The following is a 12,126-nucleotide window of genomic DNA, read 5'->3' on the forward strand; positions in this document are numbered from 1 at the left end:
GATAGCGTGTATTATTTTGTGTGTCATGCTTACATCTTTTTTTCTTTCAAGTAATTGTCTTTTAATTGTTATGACCTTCCATTTCTTGTAATAAATAATTTTATGAAGAATTCTTCATAAGTTTTGATTTCGGTTTCGATTATAGCTGATAGCACTCAAGTCTTCTATTTTTTTTTTATAAATAATTTTACCAAGAATTCTTCATACGTTTTGGTTTCGGTTTCGATTATAGTTGAAGGAACTCGTTATATATATATATATATATATATATATATATATATATATATATATATATATATATATATAAATATATATTTGTTTACTGCTTTTATGGGAAAGAATTCCAACAAAGTGCCCCATTACAAAGAAAAACTTTTTCGATATAAGAGCTTAATATTTATTTATTTATTTAATTGTACAGAAGTTCAGAAAAACATTGGTACCGTCGGTTTCAAGCCTAACATAAAGGGGACCAGTTAATGGTAAATCGTAAATAATATTAGGCTCTCGTCAGCCATGTTTAAACCGACGGTACCAATGTTTTTCTGAACTTCTGTACAATTAAATAAATAAATATATATATATATATATATATATATATATATATATATAGTTTTTTTTCATAATTTTGGATTTTGTTTCGATTCAAGTTGATGCACCAAATTCATATGGATATATTTTTTATTTTTGAAATCACTACTTTATGATATATAAGAATCAATAAAAAATTGACTACAAAATCTGCATAAATTAAAATATCATATTTAAGCATATTTTATGACCGAACTACGCCAGGCGTCCCTGCTGGCTTAGATAAATACTTTTGCAGTTTTAACAAAAGAGCTACAATGATATCAGGGCGTTTCCATTTACACTGAACATCTACAAAATGCCAACATCAATATATTACATATGAATGAGTCCCATGTGGAATTTCCACAGGTCCTGTGAGTATGAATTAATAAAAGAAATATTTGCACTTTGGAAACATCGTTCCATATTTGAATTACAGTATAGAAATTAGAATGCCAAACAATAATGTTTTGTCTTTTTTTTTTTTTTTTTGTAAACATTTGTTAAAGCCGGAAGGGCGATAATGCAAATTTGGACGCTGTTGCAAGTCCAAAATGGCAAAATAAAAGGAGACAGATTTTTTTTTTGCTCAACAGACTTTCGTTTTTGGACGCAATGTCGTTCACATATGTTTTGTTGGTGGTGCTTTATTTTTCTTTTTTACAAGATTACCGCTTATCAAGTCTCAGAAACATATCGAGGATAGGAGTTACTGCATTCAAGGCGGTCACTGAGACAACAGCTTAGTGATCCTTGGTGGTGGAAGCTAGTTAGAATTTGCATATTTCAGGGGGCGAGACATCAGAAATTTGTTTACATTGGCGTTGAAAACAACTATGTTGTAGTCAGCTGAAAAGTAATCCAGAGGGGACATAGTTCCACAGGCGGGCAGTTCTAGGAAATAATCTTTGTTCATGGAACCTGCGTTCAGATTTAGGTACAGATAGCTAAAAGGGAAATTGTTGGTAGTGGTTGTAGCTAGGCGAGTGCTTTTTGTAAAAGTTTGAAAAAAAAAGTTTTTTTTAAAATTAAAGTTCAAGCGAACATTTGCCTAATTCCTGTTTTTTTTTTCTTTCTCCTTCACTTTCTATTTCTTCGCTTTTAATTCCTCTTTTCTTTGTCTACCCCCCCCACTTCTTTTCCTCTTGTTTATTATCGACAATACTTTTGGCACTGATAACAGACAATACAAAATCTTACTTCTACCCAATAGAGAAGAGATAGGCTTGCAACGTCTCTTCTGTGGGGATTCTGTGAAGAGCAAACATCTTTGCCATTAGTGAAGAAAACAAATCCAGCTCGAGTGTGTGTTCTTTGTACTCCGAAAAAGTCACGTGATTCAAATTAATTTCTTAAATACTTCTTTCAATCATGTAAATAATAAATATATCTTCCAGAAAGTTCGGAAATAACTTCCTTTTTATCCATACCATTCAATGCGACCACCTCAAAATCTATTTTTGCCAATCCTTTCTATTTTTTCTTTTTTTTTTTTTGTCTGCCCTATTTTCAACCCTATCAACTACTAACCCTCTCCTCCTCAATTTTATGAGTATGATACAAAACTGCATCCATTGGTGAGACCCCAATCTGGGAGCTTTAGGAAGCATTGAAAACACCTTTTAGTACTACTGCTCCCACTACTCCACAACTCTGGCCGAGTGTTGTGACCTTGTACCTATTTACTATGCCTCCCCACGGGACAGAGTTAGACACCAGGGTCGTTTTTTAACGTGGAGAAAAGGTACAAAAATAAAAATTGTCTCAGTCGTGAAGGATTTCTCCTCCACCGAAAGAGAACAAGAAATGGAAGTGCAGTATCTGAAGAACAGATGGTATTTATTTGCTCCCCCACTGAGCAAATTAGGCACAAGGCCGTTTTTAATGTGAGGTAAAAACCAGCTCCCCTAAAAGGGGTCACTCTGGTTACCAAAAATAATAATTGTCCCAGTATAGAGGGTTTCCCCTCCATTGACTGGTACAAATTATCTTAAGTGCAGTATCTGCCGGAACAGATGCTACACTTTGATCTTGACCCGAAGGCCAAAAAGTGTTGTGACCTTGTAGTTCAGTAATAATTAGGGCTATGACAGGAGAATATTCTTTTCATTAGTTTGACTCGCGAGTATATATCAATTAATACCTTATATGTTTTTAGATAGAGTGATGTGGTTCTCGATATATTAACTGTGTCTAACTGTGTCGGATATATACTCGAGAGTCAAAACAATGGTAAGAATATTCTCTTGTAACAGCACTAGTAATAATCAAAACAAACAGTGGTATAACAAAAAAAATCAGTGTACCTGCAAAAGTATGTTACAGAAGTACACCTCATGATTCTTGAGCCATAACTGCCTCAAATCGTTAGTATTTACTTCCTTCCCACTATAGGAATATGTGACACACGACCAGAAAGCAGAAAGAGTTACCCCCCCCTAAAGAAGGAGCATTCTGATTTTTTTAAAATTGCCTGGGCAATTCTGTTGACATTTCCCGATCACAACACCTCAAGCAATAAGCAATAAACTTACTTCACTCAAAAGACGGGAGGCAAGGCCTGGGAGATGGACCTCATAGGATTATCCAGAACAAATATTTCAACCAACTAGATAAAATGCCACTGAAATGACCCAGTTTTAGATTGTCAAGATTGAAATCTTAATTGTCAAGTGATTGCGAGCTCAACCTGCCACCAAATGAATGGAGTGAACCACAACGTAATAGATGCAACTATATTTGTCTCAGAGTCAGCCCATTATTTCTGAAATAGGTATACCAGGATGGTAATAATCTGTCAGGTTACATTAATGATCCCGATCTCTCTGATTCTTTCTCTTTCAACCTGGAGCACATTATGCAATAGAAAAAAAGTAACCGATTATTTTTTTTAAGAACATCTGAAAATCAGATTTCTCTCTTTTTATCACTAATTCTTGGATCCTCGCTTCGCCTCGGTTGAAACACTCACTAAATGCATACTAGTTAACTTAACCTCTATCTACCAACATAGGGTCTCAACTGAACTTTCCACTCTAACAGCATGAAATTTTATCACCAATTCTTAGATCTTCACTTTGCCTCAGTTGAAATGGATGTTGCCTCTCTCTAAGAAGCTTCTAAGACTAACTTTCACTCAAAACCTAAAGTGAAAAACTTACATCAGATCTGCTGTAGAAGTCGCTGGAAAAATGTTTGGATCTTCCTACTGATCCAGAAAATATCTCACTTCTGCCGCAATCTTCTATCTCAGGGATCTCCATAAGTTTTCACATGTGGAGGAGGGCATATTTCTGATTTTTTAGAGCTGTGTTAGACCAAAATAAGAAAAAAAAATGACCTGAATGTGTTTTATACTGTTTTACTGATTAGCTTTGCATTTTTAATGAAACCGGTTCTCCAAAACCTCCTTCTTTTAATCATTTTCTGAACAAAAAAGAAAACAACCACATTACTTTCACACATTTCCATTTAAAAATAAAAATATCATGGATTTCGTTTTACTTATGCTTAACTGGTTATTTATTTGTTTCCTATGAAACAAAGTGTGACACAAGGTCGGTTTAATGTGGGAGATAACCAGCTCCCCTGAAAAGGGATTCTGCAAAAATAAAATTCCCCCTTCTTTGACTAAGGACAATTAATTTGAGTGCAGCATCTAAGCAGACATCACACTTCAGAGACCAGCCCAGTACAAGTACCGGGTGTCGACTTATGCTTAACTGCATATTAACTCTTTTATTCTGTTATTCAATTCTGAACTTTCCACTGTAATATCTAAAAATATACAGGATTTGACGATGCTTGATTTTCATTAAAAAAGGTTTAAAAAATATCATACTAGAATTTCATCACATTCTAATATATGATTAGTTCCTGTTCTCATAATATCACTTCTATTGTCAGAGTTTTGACCTTTCGTCTTCAGTACTTCTGTTGTACATTTGGGGTTGAGTTTGTGTATGTGTCACTATTGTATATATAGTGGCTCTTCACTATCTGAACCCAAGTTATCTTTGTGATCTATTTGTGTTTGTTCCGTCTAAATGTTCTTATGCGGGTGGGTGGGTGGGTGTGATACATGTATTTGACATACCTTATCAACTGCGTCATGGTCTTGTGGTCAACCTGGAATTCATCTGTTCTTGGAGGGAAGCTGGAAACCTGTTTGAATGAATCCATTTCAGCTCCAAGATGATGATTAGTTTTATATATATTTTTTTTATTCACTTTCCAGGTGTCGACTGTAGAAGAATAGAAAGTGAGAATCTTTGCTTGGGTGATTAATTCTATTAGTCTCCATTTTTGAGACACGTCAGTTCTCTCCCAGGTGAGGAGGGGGGGACGACTTGTTAAACCATCCGCTCTATTTGACGTCCAAATTCCAACTTGTCCGTTTTATACCTCAATTATGTTTTGACAACTTTTATCAAAACATAGCTTCACATCTCATCTCTTGTTTACCTCGCCAGTTAGATAGCTAGGTCGATATAGATACACATAGATATATAGATAGATCGGAAGACAGATAAATAACAGATAATTTCTCGTTTTCCACAACTATATAACACTTCCAGCATAGTTGTTAATATGTAGTCGATAATATATCCACTAATCATCCTATCCACTTTAATATGCCCAGGATAGATTCTATTCACGAGGTTTTATAGTCACTTGTCGCCTTATCCCTTCTAATAAGTAATAATATCCAGGTCAGAGTCTGATCAAACCCCATTGATATGTACTAGTTAATCTAGCCACTAGTCAACCTATCCACTCTGACATTTAACAATATTCAAGATAGAGTCTAATCGGAAACCACGAAAAGATTGCTATGTCAAACTTATTCTAAAATTCACTTGGTAACAAAAGAAATATTTTGAACTTGTAAAAAGAATAATTAAAAAATTTTTAAGATTATCTGTTTTTTTTCGAATTTTATTTGCATTTATTTATTTATTTTTCAAAAAGAATCAATTGGTTGGAACGAGATGTGAATCAGAAACGACATTTAATTGAAGAACAAAAAAACAAAATGAAACAAATGGAAGACAATGCAAAATCCATTACAGAAACAGTCGTAAGTTTTTGTTTTTGTTTTGCTTTCCCTATAGTTCATTATTTGCATCATTTTCAATAGCAAATACGTGCAACCTCCAGGTGAAAATATTCAATATTTATTTTGAAAAAAACTGTTAAAAACATTATTTTAATTATTTGATAAGATATTTCATAACATTTTGGGGGATTTTTATTTTCAAAATATTTTGCAAAATGTAACCAAACTCCTAATCATTTTTTTTTATCCATTAGGCTAAAAACGTGAAATTTCGTAGGAATAATCGTCTGCGTAAGCAGATTGTTCCAAAGGGATCAAATAATTGTTAAAGTGTTTGCCTATGAGTTGAAAACGTGCGTTTAATCTTCAATCAAGTTATACCAAAGATTAAAAATAAAATTGTTTCAAACGCTAAACACCCAGAAATATAATGTGACAATCAAGGGTAATTTTGTATTTACTAAAGAGTCATATTTTTATCAAGTCTCAAAGACCACTAGAGGATAAGGATTAAACCAAGTGTTAAATGGACAAGGAAACAACTCCTTGACGATTTGTAATGAGGGTGGTGATTGGACAGGAATTGATTATTTATGAGGACGACTCAACAAGATTTGACCAAACTCCTATTTAAAATTTGTGCCAAACCGCGCATATACACATTAACTTCAGACAACTGTCAACAAGACCGGACGTATCATTTCTCTCTTAATGAGGGGTTAATCCCGCCAGAAAAATAAAGAGAAAATATATATATATAAAATCTTTCTTGAAAAAAACCTTACTACACTGAAAGATTCAGAAAAACTTAAAAATGTAAATGGTTTTAATCATTTAATGAAATAATTTCAGAATAATTTTTGGTTTTCTAAAATCTTCAAATTAACCTGACGAAATGTTTTAACAAATGTGACCAAACTCTTATTTAATATCTGTATTATAGTTGTGCATTTTTGCCTGTTAATAACTTATAGTAAAACTACAGGTCAGACTACATCAAAATTTGTATGAAACATAAAAAGGTATAATATTAAAACATCTACCGCTACTGCTATTACAATAAATAGTAAAAGAAAATAACATGTTCTAAAATTAGTGACCAGAATTACACCAAATTCTGCATGAAGAATCCTTGGCATGTTGGATTGTCAAAATCCGATATAATGGCATAATACCAAGAATTTCCATTTCTGATTAAGGACGTGTTCAGCAGTGAAAATCATATGAAAATCTAGGTCAACATGAAAGACATTTTGAAAAATGATTTGTTTCATTGTAAATTTGGAGTTTTATTTTTCATACAAATTTATTTTTTTTTATTTACAAATTCTCAAAGGAAATATTTTAAACATAACCTTGCCTCCCCATGTTAAGAATGACGTTCTAAATAATAATGTTATTGTTTAGAAAGCTATTTATAATACGGGGAGATGGGTTGTTAACTATTTTGTATTTTCCCTTAACAATTTAATGAACACAAGAAAATGTGTTTTATTCAAATTCATAGTGATTTTCGCAATTCACCATTGACCGCTGAACATATTTTTAGTGAGAAGAAGCAGTAATTTTCGATTGTTATGCTATTATATTGATAAATTTAATACTATAACCGTATATTCTTATAAATTTGGCCAATACTCACTCTGACAGTGAGATTGTTTACATTAATGATATAATTTATTCAATATCTCAATATTCAGCAAAATTAAGGAAAAAAAAATGATTGAAAACAAATGAAGGCAAAAAGAATGTAAAAAATGAATTAGGAATAACTGATAAAATTGAATGAAAGAGAAATGGAAAAAAAAAAATGAGAAGAAATGAATGAAAAAGATATAATGAATGAAAAGAAAAAAGAAAAATATTAATGAAGAAAAAATACATTAAAAAAAATGAAAATAACTGAATGAAATAAAATGACTGAAAAAGCTAAATGAAAAATATATTAAAAAATAAATGAAATTGAGTAAATGAAAAAATGGATGAAAAACTGAAGAAAAAAAAACTATGAAGGAAAAATTAATCTTAGTCTTTCATGTTGACCTAGATTTTCGTATGATTTTCACTGCTGAACACGTCCTTAATCAGAAATGGAAATTCTTGGTATTATGCCATTATATCGGATTTTGACAATCCAACATGCCAAGGATTCTTCATGCAGAATTTGGTGTAATTCTGGTCACTAATTTTAAAACATGTTAATGAAAAGAACACTATTAAAAAAATAAATAAGAAAATGAATATTAGAATTCAATTTAAAAATTCATGTAAAAAGTATGTAAAAAAAAATAATAAAAAAACATGTTCTAAAACTAGTGACCAGAATTACATTAAATTCTGCATGAAGAATCCTTGGCATGCTGCTTAACACTATTAAAAAAATGAATAAAAAAATGACTATTAGAATTCGATTTAAAAATTCATGTAAAGTATGATGTCAAGCTAGTTTAAATAATCTTTTACGTTTGATAAATTAAAAAAGCAGATTTCGTGGATATATCCGCAACATCATTGGATATCCTGCGAGTGTAATTAAAATGTCAATTTTATTTTCACACAAAAGAACCATAGTTTCTCATATCAATAAAAGTTGTAAGAGTAAATAATTTGAATATTGTTTTGCAAAATGATATCTCATTAATAAATCAATGATTCGTTTCTATTGTTTTCAATTTCTATGATTGTTTGGCTTTTAATACATGTCGTACAAAATGGCTTGTTTCATTTAATCCTGCTAAAACCCAACTTTTGTCTTTTGATTGTATGCGTGTTCCATTTCTTTTTTGAGATTCTCATAGATGGCTCTGCTCTTAAAAAGAAATCCACTCTGAAACTTCTTGATCTTTCTTTCTTATCAAATCTTTCTTGGAGTTCATATATTAGATCCATTGCTCTTTCTGCTTCTTGACAAGTCGGTTCTCTCTGAACACTTTTTCATACCCGAGGTTATTCTCTATCTCTACAAATCTATTGTCAGATCATGTATGGAGTATTGGGATGGTAAGTCTCTGCCCTATTTGAGGGTCCTTAATAAGGCACAGTAACGCATCTGTAATTAGATCGCCCTGCTCTATTTTTCTTCTTCTCTGTTATCTCTATGTAATATAGCTAGTCCCAGTCTCTTCTATAAATACTATTGTAGCACATACTTTTTTAGAATTGTCTGATCTATTCTCTGCTTCATTTGTTCCAGCCTATTTGACTCGTTGGTATAGTGGTCTTCAACAATTCTGATACCTCATTGTAATACAGCTCTCTATTCCAGTAGTTTCTTTCCAAAAACTATAGACTTGTGAAACTCTTTCTGTCGAACCTGGAAATCTACATGGAATTTCATATGGAACCCTTTATTTAATCCACGGGGAGTAGCATGTTCTCATTCAGCCATGACTAGGTAGAAGTCCTAAGTAATTCGCAGTTGTATTTTGAGTGCCGCCAGCATGGAGGATCGAACATCCAACCTCCAGAAGAGTGCGGCTAAACATCTTGATTTAGAATCACCTAGTACTTTATCCACGATGTCATAATCTGAAGAATCCAAAACAATCAATCCTCATCATAAAAATTTAGAAAAGTAAAGTTTTTCTTTTGATTTGCATTATTTTAAAGTTTACAACTTGACATGCGTGTGGATCTGTATTTTCAATCCTCTCATAATATTCTTCATTTTAACTGATAATCTATCCATCTCTTTAACCCTTATTTTCGAGCAGTTTTTGGCCTTGATACAATCCATTTATCAAAGATAACTCATTAGAAAAAAGATGAGATTTTAAAAATAAGGACTTTTTTGGTTTTCTTTCTCATCAAATCTTTCTTGGAGTTCATATATTAGATCCATTGCTCTTTTTGCTTCTTATAAAGTTGGTTCTCTCCATCGCTCCAAACACTTTCTCACACCACTCTATCTCTACAAATCTACTATCAGATTATGTAATGTTGACATATTTCGCCTGGTGAATCTGTGTCCCATTTGAGGGTTCTTGATAAATTGCAGGAACGTATCTGTAATTTGATTGTCAGCCCCTTACATCAAGTAGCTTCATACCTTGTCTGGCACAATTTTCATAAAAACAAAACAAAAAATGCATAGTTCTATTCACAAATATTTTTCTGTCATGAATAAAAATAAACATTTTTTGGTAACAACACTCTTTCAAGTTATTTATGGCGAACTTACTTGTGGGTGAACTTGATTCTTAACAAGTTGGGATCCAGTTATAAATTCTAAATTAAAAACATCCCACAGATACTGCAGCCAAGCGAACATGTCAGTAAATATCCCTCCATCCTCAAAAAAAGAATGAGGAGCAAGAGTTCTTTAGTTTCTTCAGTTTTCCCGAGCAACGCCAATCTCACTAGTTGATAGTAAGAAACACTCATGTGCTAAAATATATTACTACATCCCACTACGACATGAATAACCCTTGGCATAAAACGTGTATCATTAGAAAGCCAATAGTCTAATCTTACCACTACTGATGCTGTTTGTTTAAGGTTTATCAAGGGAATCAGACTTCTGCAATAGAACACGCAAAGATTGTGCCTCGGAGTTTTTGGTCTGTATGAAGTCTTCCTCATTAGCCTCAGCTAATCGGGTAACCAGCTGGATTGTAGATTTTTACTCTTAAGACAGAACAGCAAGGCTCATCTGCTGCATATGAAATCAAGGAAGGTTTGGCCAAGGAAGCACAAACAGAATGACATTGGTTTACATGCCTGATACATTCTTGCTTGTCACATATAAAGGCAGAGACGATCAGAGGACAACGGATCTTGATGTCAACCTGTCCTCGATAACATTGAAACAAACAAACTCATCAATGCAATTTGTACAAAACATCTCACTGAAGAGATGTTGCGAGCCTATCCTTGTTTTATCGTTATTTCCATGGCAGGTGCTCGTCTGAACTCCAATCTCTGGTCCCCCCCTCGCCAATCTTTCACGAAAAACACCCGTCTAGCTGAATCCACTGTGAAAAATTTCCCCCACTCTATATCTGTGCCTAAATCAAAACGTGGATTCCATAGACAAAGCTTCTTTCTTAGAACTGCACGCCTGTGGAACTCTGTTCCGTCTGCCTGCTTCTCACCGGACTACAACTTGGATGTCTTCAAGTCCAACGTTAACAAATTCCTAATGAACCGCCCCCTTAAGTAAACACTTCATCAAATCTCCACACTAACGTAATGTACTTGCAATAACCCTTATCCCTGAGTGGCTTCCGGGCCTTGATAAGTGGTGATCACTGTGTAAAAAAAAAAAAAAAAGATAAATTTCTTTTATTTTTTACTTCCAATGTCCAGCTTCCCTAATTTTTTCCTCATCACTTGATGGCATGTACCTTCATCAGTTGAATGACACCAACAACATAATCTTTGTTTGCTTGTCCAAAAACAAAACAAGAAAAGATGTGGCCATTTAATCTATGCATTCCGCCATGAAGATGATATTTCAAACATAACCATAAGCACAACAGACAAACGCAGCTTCTTATGACACATGCAATCATTTAAACAGTCTATTTCAAACATAAGCATTACAGACCAAAAAAAAAAAAATGCTATTTCAAACGTGACCATGACAGATCAATGTAAACGCTATTTTAAAACTGAGCATGACATAGTTTTCAATTTGTCAGTTAGCCAACTGACAAATTGGAAAGGCAGTTCTTCAGGGCAGTGGTAGAGTCTGTCCTTGTTTACGGTGCTACAGCCTGGACACTCACCAAAAGATTGGAAAGAAAACTAGATGGCACATACACCTGTATGCTACAAACAGTATTAAATATATCTTGGCAAAATCATCCCACAAAGCAGCAACTTTATGGCAACATACCTGCCATATCTCATACCTTCAGGGAGAGACACCTACGATTTGCCAGTCACTGTCTGAGAAGCAAGCATGAATTGGTGAGTGATGTATTGCTATGGACTCTACGTTACGAACATGCAAGCAAAGGACGACCTAGATCCATGTACATCCAGTAAGTAGCACACGACGCCAACTGTGAACCTGAAGATCTGAAGAAGCTTATGGAAGACAGGAAACTCTGGAGTCACATTGGTCCGGGCAAGGAGCTCGTCCTGGTAGGTAATGACATACTTGTTCTCCATGACATTGAAACAGCAACAACAAAAGATCAGACATGATAATAAACTGTTTCTGAATTTTTGTGATGAGGATTGATAATTTGTATTATTTGGATTCTTCAGGCTACTGTTCTCATCTTGAGTGTTATTCTCACAACGTTTCAGCCAATGTAACCTCCGACCTGCTTCATGTATATCTTATTGAACTCTGGTATCTTTCAATTGAACTCAAGAATCTGCAGAGAATTTCAAATGAAACTCTTTATTTAATATACAGGGGCGGCATGCTCTCATCTGCAAGGACCTTTGACGTAACGGATAAAGTAATAAGTAAAATTCAGTTCTAAGTGAGACTCTTTTGGAGGAGGAAGGTCCAATTCTCAGAGTGGATGATATTCAGA

At 33.6% G+C, this 12,126-nt stretch overlaps 1 protein-coding gene across 2 annotated transcripts in view; it reads left to right on the forward strand.

Moving 5' to 3' along the window:
- The window catches only part of LOC145249691 (centlein-like), a 1,118,615-nt gene that overhangs the window by 1,085,329 nt on the left and 21,160 nt on the right, over positions 1 to 12,126 (forward strand). For both annotated transcript variants that reach the window (XM_080111490.1, XM_080111491.1), the window contains exon 24: positions 5,545 to 5,653. In XM_080111490.1, the coding sequence (XP_079967616.1) occupies positions 5,545 to 5,653 (109 nt within the window). The remainder of the gene's footprint in view (positions 1 to 5,544; positions 5,654 to 12,126) is intronic.

The sequence above is a fragment of the Euprymna scolopes genome, chromosome 28, assembly GCF_053919585.1.
Source record: "Euprymna scolopes isolate OS-2025 chromosome 28, ASM5391958v1, whole genome shotgun sequence".
In the NCBI taxonomy this organism is placed as follows: Eukaryota; Metazoa; Mollusca; class Cephalopoda; order Sepiida; family Sepiolidae; genus Euprymna; species Euprymna scolopes.